This window comes from Nicotiana sylvestris, chromosome 1, assembly GCF_000393655.2.
Source record: "Nicotiana sylvestris chromosome 1, ASM39365v2, whole genome shotgun sequence".
Taxonomy (NCBI): domain Eukaryota; kingdom Viridiplantae; phylum Streptophyta; class Magnoliopsida; order Solanales; family Solanaceae; genus Nicotiana; species Nicotiana sylvestris.
In genome coordinates, this window is record NC_091057.1 from 172,299,408 (window position 1) to 172,321,296 (window position 21,889).

The 21,889-nt window shown below is 35.8% G+C and overlaps 1 protein-coding gene across 16 annotated transcripts; it reads right to left on the reverse strand.

The window, feature by feature from the left end:
* Nucleotides 1-10,461: 10,461 nt before the first annotated feature.
* LOC104213458 (homeobox-leucine zipper protein ATHB-8-like) lies at nucleotides 10,462-21,433 on the reverse strand. Of its 16 annotated transcripts, none has more exons than XR_011406241.1 (10): nucleotides 21,357-21,424; nucleotides 21,041-21,139; nucleotides 17,461-17,660; nucleotides 16,937-17,086; nucleotides 16,455-16,584; nucleotides 16,215-16,375; nucleotides 15,962-16,121; nucleotides 15,746-15,832; nucleotides 14,756-15,093; nucleotides 13,373-13,844 (listed from the first exon to the last, which is right to left on the reverse strand). XR_011406241.1 is itself a non-coding variant. In XM_070171162.1 (10 exons), exons 6-10 carry the CDS (start codon nucleotides 17,005-17,007, stop codon nucleotides 15,641-15,643), a joined length of 714 nt encoding a protein of 237 aa, XP_070027263.1. In that variant the 5' UTR covers nucleotides 17,008-17,086; nucleotides 17,461-17,511; nucleotides 17,618-17,660; nucleotides 19,886-19,998; nucleotides 21,041-21,139; nucleotides 21,357-21,424; the 3' UTR covers nucleotides 15,110-15,640. The 16 variants fall into 16 exon arrangements, 15 of the variants coding, with proteins under 15 accessions (XP_070027287.1, XP_070027280.1, XP_070027284.1 ...); XM_070171162.1 differs by lacking the exons at nucleotides 13,373-13,844; nucleotides 14,756-15,093 and adding an exon at nucleotides 19,886-19,998 and having other exon boundaries at nucleotides 15,110-15,832; nucleotides 17,461-17,511; nucleotides 17,618-17,660; XM_070171186.1 differs by lacking the exons at nucleotides 13,373-13,844; nucleotides 14,756-15,093 and adding an exon at nucleotides 10,462-10,500.
* Nucleotides 21,434-21,889: the final 456 nt, after the last annotated feature.

A 21,889-nucleotide genomic window follows, 5' to 3' on the forward strand; every position in this document is an offset into this window, starting at 1 on the left:
TAATTGATAATCTGGTAAAATTAACAACTAACTTATCATCACAGGTTAAAATTCATTAAAAGTGCAAGAAAATCTTTGCAGTGTCGGTGCATATAACTTAAATCCTTTAAATATGGCTCTCTTGCCCTCGAACTGTTCAAATTTTAGAATTTTACTTAAATACATCGACAATATAAAAAATTCACTATGGGTCAGTCACCTTTACCGTATACAATGAAACCTGACTCCTTTTCAGAATTACAGATCCCACTTTTTATAGAGAATTACATGTAAATATTTTGAGTGACTTAATGAGTAAAAAATGCCTTTAAAAAAGAACAAGATGGTTCAAGATTTATGGGACAAAGCTCCAACAACAATTTTATTTGATTAATCTCGTCAAATTAATTTATCAACTTTCCTCCTTTCTCCTTTTTTTTTTTCAAACACAACTTTGAATGTTTGGTACAGGTAAAAAAATTATTACTGGAGCAATATTTTCAGGGAAAACTAAGCCCAATGCAGAAAAAGTTTTGAATGAAATCAATGTAAACTTCTTTGTTCGTTCACTTTAGGATGATAAAAACACCAAACCACGACAATAGCCTAAATTAAATTGTCTAGACGTCTGGTCGTACAAATTGCATAGTATCAATAAATAAACATTTCAAGTATTACTCAAATATAGTAGAGTAGAGTATAGTATATTAGAACAAAAATTAAAATAAAGTCTCGATATGATCAACCTCTTGACCTAAAATAGTAATATTTCTTGATTAACTCGGTTAATCAGGGAAAAATTGTGTGCCCATGAGTGGCCATAGAAAGTCCAAGGCCTGTGATATTTTTAACATCAGCTTGGCCTCCATTAGATGAAGAAGCTCCAAGAAAAAATGCAGGAGTATTTGATGACTCAATAAATATTTTCTGCATTTGCACGTCCACAATTATTGCCCGCTCAGGCATAGCCAAAGCCTCTACTCGTCGCCTTATCAACGATGTCGTTTCCTTCTCACCGGGGAAAGATTCGTCCATTAAATAAAACATTGGGCAGACAGGGACCTCTACTGATGGAGTGGCCGTCTGACGACCAGGCTCGATTAAAATCGGAGCATGGGAAGAAGTATTTCGCGCAGACTCAACCAACATAAACTGCATCCCCGTCGAAGCAACCGCCTGGCGAAATGCGGGGATAGGAGCCTTCGCCTTCTTAGAAGTTCTCCAACTTGGCGTCAATAGAAAACCATAAGCGGCAGAAAGAAGCACACCACAACAAGAGCGAAGTAGTTATGAGAGAAAAACCCGACTTACCGGTCGAAGGCTTGAGCCCGAGCCTCTTATTGAAGGACGCCTAGTCATGGATCCCTACGGTGTGAGGCAAGATGCGAGTCACCCAGTCACTGATATCGGCGACTAAAGAAGGGGGGTACTTCTCAGCTACAAAAAGAAAAACAACGTAACAAGTCACGAAACACGAAGATGAGGGAAAGAACGTACTCCAAATGATGACACTTACGAGAAAAATTCCATTGTTTAGGAAATACGCTAGGGTTCGCCACTACATGCTCGGTTTTGATGAAGAAGTAATGAGCCAAAAACCAATGGTTCATCCTATCATCCATCCCCGCCACCAACCCTTTTTTCCCGTGGTGGCGGATGTGAATCATCGTGCCCTTATGGAAGCTCGATCCGAAGAGGTGCAGTAGATAACAGATAGAGACTTCGCAGCCGGCCAGCCCTACGAACTTCGCCAACATAAGAAAAATCTTGTAAAGGTAGGGAGAAAGTTGTGTCTGGCAGATGTTGTAGTAGCGACAGAACTCCTCCGCCAACGGAGGAAGAGGAAGAGAATTACCTATCGGGAATGGGTAGGCATAAAATGCACAATACCCAGGCCGGTGAACTTGAACCACATCATCTCCCGTCGGGACCAAGTCGACGTGGGCAGGAATGTCATATTTGGTCCTAAGGGCAACAAGGTGCTTCGCCTCCATCTCAGGTTTCACATACTCCGGCTAAAGGGCGAGTTCCTTAGAGAAGTCGGACCTAGAAGTAGGGTTACGAGGAATGATCTCTTCCATAGTGGGGAAGCTCCCATCCTCTACAACCGTTGATTCTCCGCCACCAGAAGGCATGGCCACCGATAATGGAGTAGGGTCAGAGATCATCTCAGCATTGGAGGTCACATTAGCCATTCTTTGCTAATATGTATGCGGTGGAGTAGAAAAAGAAAAAAGGATAAAAACAATTGCAATTTCATGGTGCAAGAACGCAAGAAGAAGAAAGAGAAGCGAGTGCAAAGTTGAAGAAATCAGAGAATGCAAAATTTCCATTGAGAAGTGTTCCCCTCTTTATTTATAGACCTCAGAGGTGTTCGGATTGATGCGGGCAACTGTCAGTGGCCCTAGAATCGAAAGGACAGGGACTCGAGGAACGAGGGAACGCATCGAGAAGATGCGCAATGATGGCGCATGCGACGTGACGTCATCATGCACCAACCCCATGACCCACGAATCTCAAAGAGATACATTATTATTTCTGCTACGGACGCCTCTACTCGATCACCACGCTAAAATATTTTTTCACAAATCGTCGACTGAAAAGGTCCGCTCATCGGGGCCGACCAGAGGCGACCTCGACAAGTGAAGGGACTAACTAGACTAACTGTATGGGTCAAAATCTGGCTTAGGAAGTCAGGCGTGGGAAGATCGTTAAGTGAGAAGACTGTATTTCGATTTGGGCGGATAGGCCGAGGTCGACCAAAGCCCAACAACGATCAGTTGCTGAGTAAGCCGTAAAGGCCGAGATCGAGTAGCGAAGAGTAGGAATAACGGCTAGTGTAGTCTTGGAACTAGTGACAGGAATATTCTTCTGAATATTCTCCTTGTTGTACTTTTTAGAGTTTTAGAGAATATCCCATATAAATAGAAAGAGAGGGAAAAGAAAAAGGACACGTGAGATTGATTCTCAAAATACTGTTGTAAGAAGTTGACTCTTGAGAGAGAATAAAGTATACCTTTCCATAGTGATTGATTTTATCGATTATTCTTTCTTTCCACTCACACGATCCAAGAAAGCATTGTTCATATTCTTATTCACTGCCATATTCCGTTGTCAGGAGGAAGAATCTTCCACATCGGCCGATATTTGGGCGAATTGTTCTTCCTATTTACATTTTTTGCCACTTTCTATATTTATTGTTCATCATTCATTCTTCATTTATTCCCCGAGGCGTGCATTTAATGATTTAGTATCCGATTATGGGCATTAAGTAAACGGTATCACTTCAACACTTGGCTAGATCTAAGAGTTATTATGCTTGACTATGATTCACCTTTCACCTCAGTTATCTTTTAATTAGTTTAACAAATAGTACTATACTTTTTGGTCAAACAAGGTGGCTCCACCACTATTTACCTGTTGAGATGACTTATTGATCACGGTCTTACTACGTACACTAGTGGTGGCAAAATGAATCAAAAAAAATAGTCAACCACCCATATTATCAACTAAAAAATGGATTGGATAATGAACTTTTTATAAATGAGTCAAATATAGATAAGAACCATATTATCTATTTAGAAAATGGATAACCAATAGGTTTAACTATTACATTTGTAAGACCTTAACTTGCGGTTTCTCAAGTTTGAGAAAAATTAGAAATTCTCCCAAAAGCGATCATATTTATGAAGCCATGGATAATATGGTTAACTCGTTTTTTATCAGTAATAAATATGGGTCGGATCGAATAATTTATTAATTTTTTATTATCCGTTTTCGACACGACCCATATTCGACTAGACCCGTCCGTTTGCCACCTCTAGCGTACACCACCCATCCTTGCACAAGCTTCTCAATATGAACCTTTGAAAATCTGGTCTGGAGTGCGCCAAGGGAGCCTCCTATGTCCTATGCTTGGGTAGAAGTTCTCATATATAGGGTTTGGGACCTTTGGGTTTGGGGCACAGTCCTCCTATGTATTTTTTTGTTTGTTTGGGTATTTTGCTTTCATATCTAATAAAATCTAAAAAATTCCCACTTACGAGAAATTCCAATGATGACGCGTGCCACTCAAGTACTATAAATATTTTTTCTTATTCTCTTTTCCTATTAAAGATTCTAGTTTTCCAATTAGTAACAAAAATTATGGGAAGTATATATATGTTTAAAGATTCTACTTTTCCAACAAGTAACAAAGTTATGGAAAAGTTTCCGTTTGTTTTTTAAATTTTCCTAGAACAGCGTTCCATATTACAGTACTTTCCAAATTAAAACCCAATCATGTTCCTACAACTACAACTAAAACGAGTAACTAAATCTTTTTCGATTCTTGAATGGTAAAAAATCTTTAATTTACAGATCAAACAACTCTTCTATAAATTATTATACATCAATAACTTCTCAATTTATGAAGCCAATTAATCTTCTTCTTTCTTCTACCATGAACACTACTATTAACACCATGAAGAAAACTCAAGGACGGAGAAAAATGGCAATCAAGCCAATAGACAACCAAAACCGCAGGCATGTTACTTTCTCCAAACGGCGTTTAGGTCTTTTCTAAAAAGCTAGCGAACTTTGCATCTTAAGCGGTGCAGAAATCGCTATTCTTGTTCAATCTTTAAAACGACAACGTCTTTTCGCTTTCGGTCATCCCAATGCTGATGCCGTTATCGACCGTTATCTCACCGGAAAATCCTCCTCCTCCTCATCCACCGTCGATCAACTCAATGTGCAACAGAACAATCAATACTAATCTCAGATTTGTAGAGAATTGGAGGCTGAGAAGAAAAAAAAGGAGATTATTGAAAATTCAAAGATTGTGAATAATAATAATAATGAGGGATTTTGGTGGAATGAATCAATTGATGATATGGGAATTGAGGAACTTGAAGAATTTATGGGTGCATTGGAGGAATTGAAGAAGAAAATAACAATGAGAGCTGATGAATTGAGTATGATTAATGGTTCTTCAGTAGTGCCAACTACTTCAACTTTGAATAATAATATTGCTAGATTTGGGGCTGAAAACCAATTCTTGAATCAGGCCGCTATCGACTATTGTTCTTCAATTGTTCCTTACCAATTCAATCACCCAGGAGGTGGCCAATTCTGAAGCAATTATTTTCATATTTAAAGCTTGATTAGTTGAGTATTTTAATAAAGAAATAGCATGTCGTGATCTTTTATATATAGAAAATTTGAGAAGCTGTTGTTTTTGTACTAATAATCTCTACTATCTTCTTCCTTGTGTCAATGAACAAGTTAATTGTTCTAGTGACAAAACTAATTAGTATTACTACATTAATTAAAAAAAATAGTGATGAAAGAATTCGGAGTTGCAAAATCATTTACAAAAGATTGCATTTTGAACAATTGTATTTCTAGTAGGTATTACTAGGTTTATGCCAATCTCAATTTTTTTGTGCTTGCAACAAGTTCAAGTGTGGAGCAGTAATTTCCCTGTATTAATTTAAATGACTGATGTTAAATCTTGATATTTTATTCTTCTTTTTTATTTTCTTGTTTCTAACAAGTTGAGTTGTTCCAATAATGACACTTGTTGGCTACTTTATATTATTTATGCAAACACTAATATAAACAATAGACTCATACTGTCAAAGTCAAGGTGAAGAAGCTGAGAAAGATTGCCAAAAGGAAGAAGAAGCTCATGAGACCTGGATAAAAGCTAAAACTAAACTAGTCATGTTGCACTCTTTCTTTATGTTTTCTTAGTATTTTATTTCAATGTTAGAATTTGAATGTGGTTTCTTATGGTTTTTATTCCATCTTTTATTGACAATGAGGTCATACCTTGGTGCCACTTTTCATTGGTTTACTAAAGCTTTAATCAGTTTTTTATTTGGTGTATTACTTAAGCTTATGATTGTAATAACAACAGTATGTTTTATTATTCTCCTTACGAGAAAATGCATGTATCTTTTCCTCATATGAGCGGGTCGAATACGGATAATGCAAAAAATGGATAAATTATTCGATCCTTATTCTATCTTTAATAAGGATAGAAAATGGGTTAATCGGCGGATAATATGAGTGACCACATTATCCATGAATTTTTAAATATGATCACTTTTGGGAGAATTCATATTCTCCCAAGCTTGAGTAACCCTCAATTTTAGTCTTTATAAATGTAAAAGTTAAACTCATTAGTTATCCATTTGTTATCCATTTTCTAAGTGGATAATATAGTTCTTACCCATATTTGATCTATTTTTAAAAAAGTTCATTATCCAACCCATTTTTTAGTGGATAATATAGATGAATGACTATTTTTTTTAATCCGCTTTGCCACCACCAGTGAGAATGCTTGATATATGTTCTTTAAGAGAAATCGTTAATTAATTAGACAGATATATATATTATTTATATGAACTAGAGAAGGTACAACTCAACTTCACACTAAGAAATAAAGGCAGGATTTCTTAACAAAAAGGTAATGACTGGGGAAGTAATTAATAACATGATAATAGCAGATAAAAGGATTGCAAAATATTAACAATTACTAACTTATTTATTTATATGGGCAACCATTTGTTGTTGCTCATATATAGGCAATCAATACACAAACTGAGAACTTGAAAAGCATATAGCAAAGACCAACTAGTGAGGTACTCGTTGGCTTTAGTTAACAAAAAGAGGGGGAAAAAAAGGCAATCCGGTGCTCTAAGCTCCCATTATGCGCGAGATCCGAAAAAGGGTCGGACCAGAAAAGAATTAAAACAACCCAACTGAATCAAAGCCAAAGTTAGGGTTATGAAGATTATTTGAAGCAACCATGTTTTGAGCTGGCTTGATATCATAGTTGTCAAAAATCCCATTACCATTAACACCAAAATAAGAAGAAGAATTAGTAGTCTCAACCATAAACTTGCTTGCCTAATTTGTCACATTCTTTTTTAAAACCTCCATTGAATCCTTTAATTGTTCAAGTTCATGCAAGCCAAGTTTACTTATTGGAGTTTCCCACCAATATTGACTTTGACTATTTTTCCTTATTTGATCAAATGATTCTCCTATTTTCTTCTCAACTTCAAGCTCCGCAAGAATCTGAGTTAACTGCAAATTGAGCTCACGAACACTAGCATTTCGATGAGCCTCAACAAGATGAAGTGATTAATTAGAAATTGGATTATGATTTCTTGAGAGGAACCTATCGACAATGGACTCAACATTAGGGTGACCAAAAGAAAAAACTTTTCTAGCAGGTGAATACACTATGATAGCTATTTCAACACCACAAAGTGTGCATAGTTCACTAGCTTTCTTAAAAAGACCAGAACGACGTTTTGAGATTAAGATTATATTAAGATAAATGATGGTGAGTGAGAAAAGGAGATATCTGCCAATATTGGAGATGCTATATGTAATTTTATTTTTGAGTTGTAACCTAAAGACAATCATGTATTGCATTTACTTTTGAGTTGTAACCTAAGGAGAAGCCAATTATGATAATAGTTGGATAATAATAGTGTCTTAGCTTGAGAAATCAGGCGGTGATAAGTAAGTTTAGATATTGACGAGTAATGAATCATAAAAGTTAAATAGCATATATAGATTATAAGATATGAAAAAAAATGCAAAAATTATGTCGGAATTTGGGAATTTTCTTGAATTAAATTGCTGTAGATGAATCATACGGTTACAAATAATAAAGTTACATAAGAATTAAATAAAGAAAAATATGACATATTTCTTAAAATGTATATTCACTACCATTAAGAGGAACAAATATGCAAAGTAATATATTGTTAGCAGAAATGAGCTTATTAAAATCTAAAAGGTCGGAAGAATGAATGAGGTTTTTTACTGTACTTTTTAATTTTCTTAATGATTTTGTGCTAATTTATAGTTAAGGACTATAGATGCCAACTCTATCATGTTTACATTTTTATCAAAAATTTAACTTGATTTCAAGACAGATAATCATATAATACGATAATTTTCGTATATTTTATATTATCTACTGCAAAATTTAATTTATGTATCCGGGGAGCTTTTTATATGACATCTTTTCTACCTAAAAGGTTTAAAACCCTTCTGTTATTGCATTTACCCTCTTTTTCGTTTGTAATGATTTTTTTGTCTTTCCCGGTGATCAGAGGCGGAGCTAGACTATTATTTACGGGTTCGGACGAATTCATTAGTTTTTTATTAGATTTATATTTGTATTAAAAAATTAGTAAATATGTATTAATATTTAACTACGAATCCAGTAACTAAAATGAGTTGTGCGTTCGATGATATCAAAACCCATAAACTTCAAATCTTGACTTCGCCTCTGCCGATATTCAATGTCTTTATTTATTTTTACAAGTATCACTTAAAGGTAATTGGTTTTCTTTCTGTATATAAGATCAAGAGAAACACCATCACCACCACCCAGCAAAATGAAAGCAAAAGATAAAAGAAAAGTAACACGTCAAGCATAGAAGTATCTATTTTGACAAAATTCGTCAATATAACAACAACAACAACAACAACAATATACCTAGTAAAATTCTACTAGTGGGGTCTGAGGAGAGTAGAGTATACGCAGACCCTACCCCTACCCCGAAAAGGGAAAAGAGATTGTTTCCAGGAGACTCTCAGCTCAAAAGGAAAGGTAATAATATCAGAAAAGAAATAAGAGAAAAGACCTGTGATAACAAAAGATACCAGAAAGAAAATAACCACAACAAATAAGTGAAAGGACAATAAAACAAAACTATGCAAAACAACAATGTGAATACAACAAAGACCGCTAACAAACCTAATCTAAATTCTATCCGACTACCCAGTACAAAGAGGGAATAAATATCGACTACCCCTTAGCCTACCACCCTAATGCTCGACCTCCATATGTTCCTATCAAGAGCCATGTCCTCAAAAATCTGAAGCCGCGTCATATCCTGCCTGATCACCTCGTCATATACATCAATATAACTAGTTCGAAATTACTAAATAAGTAAGAAACGGTCATTAGCATATACCACCATTTTAAATGTGAATTGATGTTTTATGCATTGAAGATTTTAAAAATGTGTAGACAATCGATCACTTATTATGTACATAATGTAATTACAGATAAATCTCTTGATAAATATTAATTGATAATCTGGTAAAATTAACAACTAACTTATCATCACAGGTTAAAATTCATTAAAAGTGCAAGAAAATCTTTGCAGTGTCGGTGCATATAACTTAAATCCTTTAAATATGGCTCTCTTGCCCTCGAACTGTTCAAATTTTAGAATTTTACTTAAATACATCGACAATATAAAAAAATTCACTATGGGTCAGTCACCTTTACCGTATACAATGAAACCTGACTCCTTTTCAGAATTACAGATCCCACTTTTTATAGAGAATTACATGTAAATATTTTGAGTGACCTAATGAGTAAAAAATGCCTTTAAAAAAGAACAAGAAGGTTCAAGATTTATGGGACAAAGCTCCAACAACAATTTTATTTGATTAATCTCGTCAAATTAATTTATCAACTTTCCTCCTTTCTCCTTTTTTTTTTTCAAACACAACTTTGAATGTTTGGTACAGGTAAAAAAATTATTACTGGAGCAATATTTTCAGGGAAAACTAAGCCCAATGCAGAAAAAGTTTTGAATGAAATCACTGTAAACTTCTTTGTTCGTTCACTTTAGGATGATAAAAACACCAAACCACGACAATAGCCTAAATTAAATTGTCTAGACGTCTGGTCGTACAAATTGCATAGTATCAATAAATAAACATTTCAAGTATTACTCAAATATAGTAGAGTAGAGTATAGTATATTAGAACAAAAATTAAAATAAAGTCTCGATATGATCAACCTCTTGACCTAAAATAGTAATATTTCTTGATTAACTCGGTTAATCAGGGAAAAATTGTGTGCCCATGAGTGGCCATAGAAAGTCCAAGGCCTGTGATATTTTTAACATCAGCTTGGCCTCCATTAGATGAAGAAGCTCCAAGAAAAAATGCAGGAGTATTTGATGACTCAATAAATATTTTCTGCATTTGCACGTCCACAATTATTGCCCGCTCAGGCATAGCCAAAGCCTCTACTCGTCGCCTTATCAACGATGTCGTTTCCTTCTCACCGGGGAAAGATTCGTCCATTAAATAAAACATTGGGCAGACAGGGACCTCTACTGATGGAGTGGCCGTCTGACGACCAGGCTCGATTAAAATCGGAGCATGGGAAGAAGTATTTCGCGCAGACTCAACCAACATAAACTGCATCCCCGTCGAAGCAACCGCCTGGCGAAATGCGGGGATAGGAGCCTTCGCCTTCTTAGAAGTTCTCCAACTTGGCGTCAATAGAAAACCATAAGCGGCAGAAAGAAGCACACCACAACAAGAGCGAAGTAGTTATGAGAGAAAAACCCGACTTACCGGTCGAAGGCTTGAGCCCGAGCCTCTTATTGAAGGACGCCTAGTCATGGATCCCTACGGTGTGAGGCAAGATGCGAGTCACCCAGTCACTGATATCGGCGACTAAAGAAGGGGGGTACTTCTCAGCTACAAAAAGAAAAACAACGTAACAAGTCACGAAACACGAAGATGAGGGAAAGAACGTACTCCAAATGATGACACTTACGAGAAAAATTCCATTGTTTAGGAAATACGCTAGGGTTCGCCACTACATGCTCGGTTTTGATGAAGAAGTAATGAGCCAAAAACCAATGGTTCATCCTATCATCCATCCCCGCCACCAACCCTTTTTTCCGTGGTGGCGGATGTGAATCATCGTGCCCTTATGGAAGCTCGATCCGAAGAGGTGCAGTAGATAACAGATAGAGACTTCGCAGCCGGCCAGCCCTACGAACTTCGCCAACATAAGAAAAATCTTGTAAAGGTAGGGAGAAAGTTGTGTCTGGCAGATGTTGTAGTAGCGACAGAACTCCTCCGCCAACGGAGGAAGAGGAAGAGAATTACCTATCGGGAATGGGTAGGCATAAAATGCACAATACCCAGGCCGGTGAACTTGAACCACATCATCTCCCGTCGGGACCAAGTCGACGTGGGCAGGAATGTCATATTTGGTCCTAAGGGCAACAAGGTGCTTCGCCTCCATCTCAGGTTTCACAGACTCCGGCTAAAGGGCGAGTTCCTTAGAGAAGTCGGACCTAGAAGTAGGGTTACGAGGAATGATCTCTTCCATAGTGGGGAAGCTCCCATCCTCTACAACCGTTGATTCTCCGCCACCAGAAGGCATGGCCACCGATAATGGAGTAGGGTCAGAGATCATCTCAGCATTGGAGGTCACATTAGCCATTCTTTGCTAATATGTATGCGGTGGAGTAGAAAAAGAAAAAAGGATAAAAACAATTGCAATTTCATGGTGCAAGAACGCAAGAAGAAGAAAGAGAAGCGAGTGCAAAGTTGAAGAAATCAGAGAATGCAAAATTTCCATTGAGAAGTGTTCCCCTCTTTATTTATAGACCTCAGAGGTGTTCGGATTGATGCGGGCAACTGTCAGTGGCCCTAGAATCGAAAGGACAGGGACTCGAGGAACGAGGGAACGCATCGGGAAGATGCGCAATGATGGCGCATGCGACGTGACGTCATCATGCACCAACCCCATGACCCACGAATCTCAAAGAGATACATTATTATTTCTGCTACGGACGCCTCTACTCGATCACCATGCTAAAATATTTTTTCACAAATCGTCGACTGAAAAGGTCCGCTCATCTGGGCCGACCAGAGGCGACCTCGACAAGTGAATGGACTAACTAGACTAACTGTATGGGTCAAAATCTGGCTTAGGAAGTCAGGCGTGGGAAGATCGTTAAGTGAGAAGACTGTATTTCGATTTGGGCGGATAGGCCGAGGTCGACCAAAGCCCAACAACGATCAGTTGCTGAGTAAGCCGTAAAGACCGAGGTCGAGTAGCGAAGAGTAGGAATAACGGCTAGTGTAGTCTTGGAACTAGTGACAGGAATATTCTTCTGAATATTCTCCTTGTTGTACTTTTTAGAGTTTTAGAGAATATCCCATATAAATAGAAAGAGAGGGAAAAGAAAAAGGACACGTGAGATTGATTCTCAAAATACTGTTGTAAGAAGTTGACTCTTGAGAGAGAATAAAGTATACCTTTCCATAGTGATTGATTTTATCGATTATTCTTTCTTTCCACTCACACGATCCAAGAAAGCATTGTTCATATTCTTATTCACTGCCATATTCCGTTGTCAGGAGGAAGAATCTTCCACATCGGCCGATATTTGGGCGAATTGTTCTTCCTATTTACATTTTTTGCCACTTTCTATATTTATTGCTCATCATTCATTCTTCATTTATTCCCCAAGGCGTGCATTTAATGATTTAGTATCCGATTATGGGCATTAAGTAAACGGTATCACTTCAACACTTGGCTAGATCTAAGAGTTATTATGCTTGACTATGATTCACCTTTCACCTCAGTTATCTTTTAATTAGTTTAACAAATAGTACTATACTTTTTGGTCAAACAAGGTGGCTCCACCACTATTTACCTGTTGAGATGACTTATTGATCACGGTCTTACTACGTACACTAGTGGTGGCAAAATGAATCAAAAAAAATAGTCAACCACCCATATTATCAACTAAAAAATGGATTGGATAATGAACTTTTTATAAATGAGTCAAATATAGATAAGAACCATATTATCTATTTAGAAAATGGATAACCAATAGGTTTAACTATTACATTTGTAAGACCTTAACTTGCGGTTTCTCAAGTTTGAGAAAAACTAGAAATTCTCCCAAAAGCGATCATATTTATGAAGCCATGGATAATATGGTTAACTCGTTTTTTATCAGTAATAAATATGGGTCGGATCGAATAATTTATCAATTTTTTATTATCCGTTTTCGACACGTCCCATATTCGACTAGACCCGCCCGTTTGCCACCTCTAGCGTACACCACCCATCCTTGCACAAGCTTCTCAGTATGAACCTTTGAAAATCTGGTCTGGAGTGCGCCAAGGGAGCCTCCTATGTCCTATGCTTGGGTAGAAGTTCTCATATATAGGGTTTGGGACCTTTGGGTTTGGGGCACATTCCTCCTATGTATTTTTTTTGTTTGTTTGGGTATTTTGCTTTCATATCTAATAAAATCTAAAAAATTCCCACTTATGAGAAATTCCAACGATGACGCGTGCCACTCAAGTACTATAAATATTTTTTCTTATTCTCTTTTCCTATTAAAGATTCTAGTTTTCCAATTAGTAACAAAAATTATGGGAAGTATATATATATATAAAGATTCTACTTTTCCAATAAGTAACAAAGTTATGGAAAAGTTTCCGTTTGTTTTTAAAATTTTCCTAGAACAGCGTTCCATATTACAGTACTTTCCAAATTAAAACCCAATCATGTTCCTACAACTACAACTAAAACGAGTAACTAAATCTTTTTCGATTCTTGAATGGTAAAAAATCTTTAATTTACAGACCAAACAACTCTTCTATAAATTATTATACATCAATAACTTCTCAATTTACGAAGCCAATTAATCTTCTTCTTTCTTCTACCATGAACACTACTATTAACACCATGAAGAAAACTCAAGGACGGAGAAAAATGGCAATCAAGCCAATAGACAACCAAAACAGCAGGCATGTTACTTTCTCCAAACGGCGTTTAGGTCTTTTCTAAAAAGCTAGCGAACTTTGCATCTTAAGCGGTGCAGAAATCGCTATTCTTGTTCAATCTTTAAAACGACAACGTCTTTTCGCTTTCGGTCATCCCAATGCTGATGCCGTTATCGACTGTTATCTCACCGGAAAATCCTCCTCCTCCTCATCCACCGTCGATCAACTCAATGTGCAACAAAACAATCAATACTAATCTCAGATTTGTAGAGAATTGGAGGCTGAGAAGAAAAAAAAGGAGATTATTGAAAATTCAAAGATTGTGAATAATAATAATAATAATAATAATAATAATAATAATAATGAGAGATTTTGGTGGAATGAATCAATTGATGATATGGGAATGGAGGAACTTGAAGAATTTATGGGTGCATTGGAAGAATTGAAGAAGAAAATAACAATGAGAGCTGATGAATTGAGTATGATTAATGGTTCTTCAGTAGTGCCAACTACTTCAACTTTGAATAATAATATTGCTAGATTTGGGGCTGAAGACCAATTCTTGAATCAGGCCGCTATCGACTATTGTTCTTCAATTGTTCCTTACCAATTCAATCACCCAGGAGGTGGCCAATTCTGAAGCAATTATTTTCATATTTAAAGTTTGATTAGTTGAGTATTTTAATAAAGAAGTAGCATGTCGTGATCTTTTATATATAGAAAATTTGAGAAGCTGTTGTTTTTGTACTAATAATCTCTACTATCTTCTTCCTTGTGTCAATGAACAAGTTAATTGTTCTAGTGACAAAACTAATTAGTATTACTACATTAATTAAAAAAAATAGTGATGAAAGAATTCGGAGTTGCAGAATCATTTACAAAAGATTGCATTTTGAACAATTGTATTTCTAGTAGGTATTACTAGGTTTATGCCAATCTCAATTTTATTGTGCTTGCAACAAGTTATAAGTGTGGAGCAGTGATTTCCCTGTATTAATTTAAATGACTGATGTTAAATTTTCTTCTTTTTTATTTTCTTGTTTCTAACAAGTTGAGTTGTTTCAATAATGACACTTGTTGGCTACTTTGTATTATTTATGCAAACACTAATATAAACAATAGACTCATACTGTCAAAGCCAAGGTGAAGAAGGTGAGAAAGATTGCCAAAAGGGAGAAGAAGCTCATTAGACCTGGATAAAAGCTAAAACTAAACTGGTCATGTTGCACTCTTTCTTTATGTTTTAAAACCTCCATTGAATCCTTTAATTGTTCAAGTTCATGCAAGCCAAGTTTACTTATTGGAGCTTCCCACCAATATTGACTTTGACTATTTTTCCTCATTTGATCAAATGATTCTCCTCTTTTCTTCTCAACTTCAAGCTCAGCAAGAGTATGAGTTAACTACAAATTGAGCTCACGAACACTAGCATTTCGATGAGCCTCGACAAGATGAAGTGATATTGCTTTCAGGAGACTCTCGGCTCAACAGGAAAGGTAATAATATCAGAAAAGAAATAAGAGAAAAGACCTGTGACAACAAAAGATACCAGAAAGAAAATAACCACAGCAAATAAGTGAAAGGACAATAACACAAAACTATACAAAACAACAATGTGAATACAACAAAGACCGCTAACAAACCTAAACGAAATTCTATCCGACTACCCAGTACAAAGAGGGAATAAATCTCGACTACCTCCTAGCCTACCACCCTTATGCTCGACCTCCATATGTTCCTATCAAGAGCCATGTCCTCGGAAATCTGAAGCCGCGCCATGTCCTACCTGATCACCTCGCCATGTTCATCAATATAACTAGTTCGAAATTACTAAATAAGTAAGAAAACGGTCATGTGATGAGAACTAACAGAGAACTTCAACCATCTCTTCTTCTCAATAAACTTAAGGCATGGTTGCAACTCATAGGTGATTGTACTGTAGGAGGCAATTGTGTAATAAAATAAACTTTAACAACCAAAGTATAATCAACTAAAGTCTCAACATCGTCTCTAACTTTTGGTACTGGACGGTTGTCCGGAGCCAGAGTAAGTTTCTCAAACCATTAAGTTAAGCTTCTCACTCTTGTACAAGTCTATCTCTTATATAGAGGTACGAGCTTTGGTAAATCCAGTTAAGATTCTCTACAAAAGAACAAAATCCATGTGCAGAAATAGAACTTACTTGCAGTAGGAACATATATCTTGGCATTATAAAATCATCTGGAGAATGGCAAATCCTTCCAAGTTCCAACTTGATGACCTCCAGCAACTACTGAGCATAAAAGAGATTGCGATCAACATTAATGATGAGGAATCCATCCCATATTATCCAAAGAAGACAGAAAGGAACAGTTTTAGGCATGCCCACATTGATTTAAATAGGATCTAGAACACTTGCCTCTTCATGTTCAGCGGTGTGTGCCAGTGGAAGTATCACTTGACCCCCAAAATTATAGACTCGGGCCCCAGGTAGGCTGCAAGGACCAACTTTAACAGCTGCATCTGCGTAGGCATCAATATCGTTGTCTACCCATTCTGATCGATGCTCGCACAGAAACCTGAGAAGTACTGCAGGAGTCACACTCTGAACAACAGAAACAGGAAGATGTCAAAAAGCATGATAAGAATATGGTCAAGTCAAGATAAATGACATGAGGAGGAGGAATTGATGAATTGCAGCTGCGTAGAAACCAGTGATGTTGTTAGGCATATTTGTCAGACAATCAGCTAGGATCTTCAAACGATCCCCAAAGACATTAATCCCACCTCGTACATATACCCGGAGTAACAAACCAACAGCATTCAAGTACACCTGCATGTTTCGAAGAACACTGTTAACTCTCATCAAGTATTATTGAAAGAAGTTGTTTGACTACAAACCACTAACTTACTTTGGCTTGAGAGGGATCGCTTTTTTCCAACTCTTTCCAGATGTTCTGGTCATACACGTCTCTTACTTTTTCCATCGGAGAATGACCTTCCAAATAACAAAGCGCTACATGCCACCAATTGTGTGTACACCTGCAAATATCCTAGTGGTTAGCTTTTAAAAATTACAAAATTCAAAGCTGAACTAGTATCGGATTCTGCGGATACATAAAAGATGACAAAGAACTCCAGGTTCTTGAGCACTTCTCCATAAATTGTACTGCTTCTTTAAAACGACACTTGTAGTGATAAACATGACAAAGCTGCATGCAGATTGTCATGAGATAAGACAAAAATATTATACAAGAATAGCACTGAATGAATAAATGAATTTCCTCCAGCTGCCAACATATTTGCATGTATTTTGACGACTTCTTTAGCCAATCCAACTAATATTAGCATTTTTCACTAGCAGATATCAGCTAGAAAGGAAAGAGTAACTCACAGCATGATGTGTCCAGGCATCTTCACTATCAATCTCAAACTCAAAGCCTTTGTTTGCAGCTTCTTCTGCATCTGTGTATCGACCAAGTTCTAATAGCGCAAAAGCGAGCATGCCATAAATGTATCTTTCTTGTTTATTGTTACTCTGGCTCTGAACAACAGAAACAGGAAGATGTCAAAAAGCAAGATAAGAATATGGTCAAGTCAAGATAAAGTACATAAGGAGGAGGAGGAACTGTGTCAAGAAATTGATTGGGAAAAGCAAGCAACATCACTGGTAATAGCAGATCGTGTCCTCCATTTTACCATTTCACGTTTTTCAAGCAATTAAATATCTACAATTTGGGCGGTCTATCTTGCACTATACAAGAGGACCATATCAGCATAAGTCATTGTGAAACCAATTTTAATTTTCTAAGGGGTTAAAAGCACCAAAATGTACTTATCTACATTGCATAGGAGAACAACTAAATCAGTTTTAGTAAAGCCAAGCCTATCTAGATTCTAGATACACTATCAACTTACCAAAATGGCCTTTTCTTTTAATTTGGTTGTCTGAGACTCTAAGTTATATCCCTGCCATGAGAATTAGTCTTTCCGTAGCCCAAATACAGAGATTGAGAAGAGAAGAGAAAGACCTAGTGATCCAATTTACTTGACTATTATCATCAATATTGTTTACCATAAACTCATCCGGATTATATGGCATCTCGCATTTGCAATACCTTCAGAGCAACAAAAAAGGATTATGAGCATAAGAACTACAAGTGGCCAAGTGAATTAGTCCCTACCAAATATGCAAAGACGGTATATCAATCCACTACTTGTACTTTCAGGTAAAACATCTGAATGAAATAGAAATTTAAAAGCAAATTCCAAGCAAAACTAAATTTAAAAAAAATAGGTGAAGAGCAATTAGAATAAATTGAAAAAGATAGCATATGTTGATTTCATATCTAGCTACTTGGAACTCTATTTTACAGCATCAATAGATAATACCACCAACGTTGATGTTCCTAAAATGAACTTGCATTCCAATCATGTGACTTTTACCCTTGAACTATTCAAAATAGGTCATTTTTATTCTCCGTTAAATTTTAGTAGCAATTATACCCCTGTCGCCTAATTTTTAGCCTACATCTACCCTTACTATTAACGGCCCTCCACATCAGATGCCACACATATTTAACTATAATATAATTAATGACATGGCTATACACCACAGAAAAAGCTCTCCCTTGATCAACGATCTTCTTCTACCTTTTAAAAAACCTTAATTCATATCTTCAAGACCCATTCCATAAAAAACCCCATCAAAACTGGACAAAAATTGCAGTAAAACTGCTTCGTAGCTAGACCAAAACTGCAGCAAATATTGATCACAAAATTGCAGCAAAACTGCAAAAGGGAAAAAAAAAAAAGATTGCAGCAAAACTGCAATTAGACCAAAACTGGAGAAAAGCGTGGAGCTTTAATATCTTCTGAGCCATTTATTCTTTTGAACTGAAAACTTGTGCCTTGCTATAAACCGAGGGAAGTAATTAAGCTCTGCAAAATAATTTAATTTCTATGCTCGACCCAATTGACAGTCTTAGGGTTATTTGAATATCATCAAGCCTTCTGTGTTAACTTCATTAAGTGTTTAAACTCTTTCAATCAAACGTCTAACCACCTGTGTAAATATTCATTCTAGTATTACATATTTATCTTCTGCTGACTTTTAAATAGAAAGTTAACAGTATAACTTTTTTAGAAATTTACAGTACAAAATGATGGACTTGAGGAGCATACATTTCAAAAGATACATGTCCCAAAAAGAATATGGTACTTAGTTTAGTAGTTACTTCACATAAATGAACAAGCGATAACGGCAAAAACAACCAAATAGTTAGCTACGAACTACAAAACAGCCACCATAAGTAATGCTGCAAAATTCGGCAAAGGACATCTAATGGTGTGGGAGCCTTATTCTGGAAGCTACAAGAACTAATTTGTAAAAGATTCATGCATATATACTATTATAATAAATACTGGTGGCAATACGGTGAGCTTCACATTCAAATGGAAACTGAGGATAATATTGCTTTAGCGTGCCTACTTGTTGATATTAAGGAAGTGTTGAAGCAGAGTAGCAGGTTGCTGCTTATAAATTTAGAAACTTGGTATCTAAGCCCATATAAAAATTAATGAAGAAGAAACCGATATGGTTAGTCAATGACGCCTTATCAGTTATCATTCCATGGATAAAAAAGAAGCACTTTTACTATACCGATACTAACTCTATAGTTTTAGTTCTTTGCCAAAAAAGGAAGCCTCTTCATCTGAAGTAGGCTCCTGGCTCATGAAATCCATGATAGGTTCTCTAAGTCTATAAATACTTTAATTTGCTGGGTCGATCTAGATCACTAAGAAGAAATCTTCTAGCATGGTGCATATCCAAGACTTTATGAGCAAAGGATATTTATCATAGTCCTAGACCAGGCAATTATAATATACACATACATGAACTTGTGCAAAAGTATTTTTTTCTATCAAAGAGATCCACTCAAAAGGTTGGTAATTTCTTCACATATAGTCAGAAGATCCACCAAAATTTGAATGTGTATTTAAAGGGAAGAATTATGTTTACTTGCTATTGTTAACATGATCTGAATAAGCATGGTACATACGCATCATTGATAAACCTTTTAAAGTTCAAAACTTTACTTTTTCGTCAAGCTTTTATAGACCCTCTAGCTTATCAGCGGGAAACTGGAAGAAACATTCCACTATATTTTAAAATTATTCATTCAAGGATAAAATATCGATATATTTTTATCTATCCTTAAAGATTACAACAATAGGAACTACTCCATAATTCCAAATAAGAAATAAAGAAATAATTAATCATAAGAATATTTTACTTCAAGTTGACCAAAAAAAGTCATTTTATGAAGATCTAATTGCTCACCTTTTGGTAAAAAGTGTCTAATTATGTCATGCAAACGATCAAATACTCGCAATTTTGCCAAACATCGGATCACATGAACTATCTTAGCTTGCACTCGTTCTCTTCAAGTCAACCTCAGTTAAATTCAAGAAAATTTAACCTTAACAATGTTGGTATTTTAAGATCTGAAGTATGATAAAGACTAAAGTTTTGGGGGAAGGAAAAGATGATATATAGGGGAATAAATAAAAAGGACGCGTGCTTGTTGCTTCTAAAACCGGTATATGATCAAAAGATATGAAAGTTCTACAGTTATAGCAAAATATTCATTATTGACAAATGAGTAACTCTAATACAGCAACATTTATACCCCGTTTTGAAAAATGCACACAGATTGTTGACCAATTGGAGCAGTTCAACTTGGAATCCTCAAAATTTGAAGTTCCCAGGCTTTTTGTATTTTCGTTTAAGCACATAGGTCCTTTGGATGTGACCTTATTTCCTAGATTTTAAAAGAAATTTCTAAACCAGCAAGATTGTTTATCAAAGCATATACAAGAAATTTCTATTCAACTATTTTTGCATAGGATGAATCAACCTTAAAGTCGTACAAAGCCCCAATTCTTAAAGTAACTCATAACTTTAACCATTAGTTCTATATTGGCTTTAAGACAGTACCTTTAGGTTTGGTGGATTTTCAGAGTATTGTCAGTTTGTGCTATTTTTCATTATGCTAATATACTGCAACTTCTGATAGGAATGCTTTGCCAAGATTAAGTTTTTAGTGAAGATAAATTCGTATAAATAAAATTTAAGAGAGAGCAGAAGCATATTTTTTTGTAGAGCAGGACCAACAAGTTAACATGCCAGTTAATAGCAGATTATACATAAAACAAAAATAAAACCACAATGTGAAAAGAACAAAAAATAATCTCTGTTTCATTTTCGCAATACCTATTTAACATATATTCATAGTTCAATACAATTATACAAAGCTCCTATTTATGAGGAAAAAAATCTTCCTTGAAAGCAGGGGCGTATGTAGAGTTCTAATGACGGTTCAATTGACCTCATAACTTTTGACGCGGAGTAAGAATTTGTGTCAAAATTTATTAAAATTGCAAAAATAGTAGATATGAACTCATAACTTTACAAATATAATGAGTTAAATACTACCTTAAAAGTTGAACCCATAGGGTTTAAATCTTGGATCCGTCTCGGCTTGAAAGCAAAAGAAAAACCAAAAATATATATATGCCAACCTCGATAATTACTCTGGAGGGAGAGAGAAACAACAAGTTGTTGTTAAGAATACCGAGAGAACAACGTAATAAAATTAGAAAAGGAAAAAGACATCGTTAAGGAAACAACAATGAACCAAAAGAGCGGAAAAGGGGCAAAAACCAAACAGATTCAACAAAGGTAGACCAAAAAGTAGAAAGACTGAAAATAATAGAAAGAAATTTGAGCAAAAATTAAATGGAAAACATACCCTGATGTGAAGATGAGGAGAAGAGCAGCTGCTTGTGCGTCTGTTCTTTTCATTTTTCAGTTAGAGATGAGCATGAAAAATCGGATCCTTCTAGAATTTCTATTTAACAATTAATGACGCAATTACTGTTTTGCCCTTAAAAGAAGCTTGATTTGCAAAGATACCATTGATCGACCATCTTCTCTCTTCTATATAAATAAATAATAATAATAATTTAAAGATTCTACTTTTCCAATAAGTAACAAAGTTATGGAAAAGTTTCCTAAAACAGCGTTCCATATTACGGTACTTTTCAAATTAAAACCCAATCCCTTTCCTACAACTACAACTAAAACGAGTAATTAAATCTTTTCAGATTCTTGAATGGTAAAAAATCTTTGATTTACATACCAAGCAACTCTTCTATAAATTATTATACATCAACAAGTTCTTAATTTACGAAGCCAATTAATCTTCTTCTTTCTTCTACCATGAACACTACTATTAACACCATGAAGAAAACTCAAGGGCGGAGAAAAATTGCAATCAAGCCA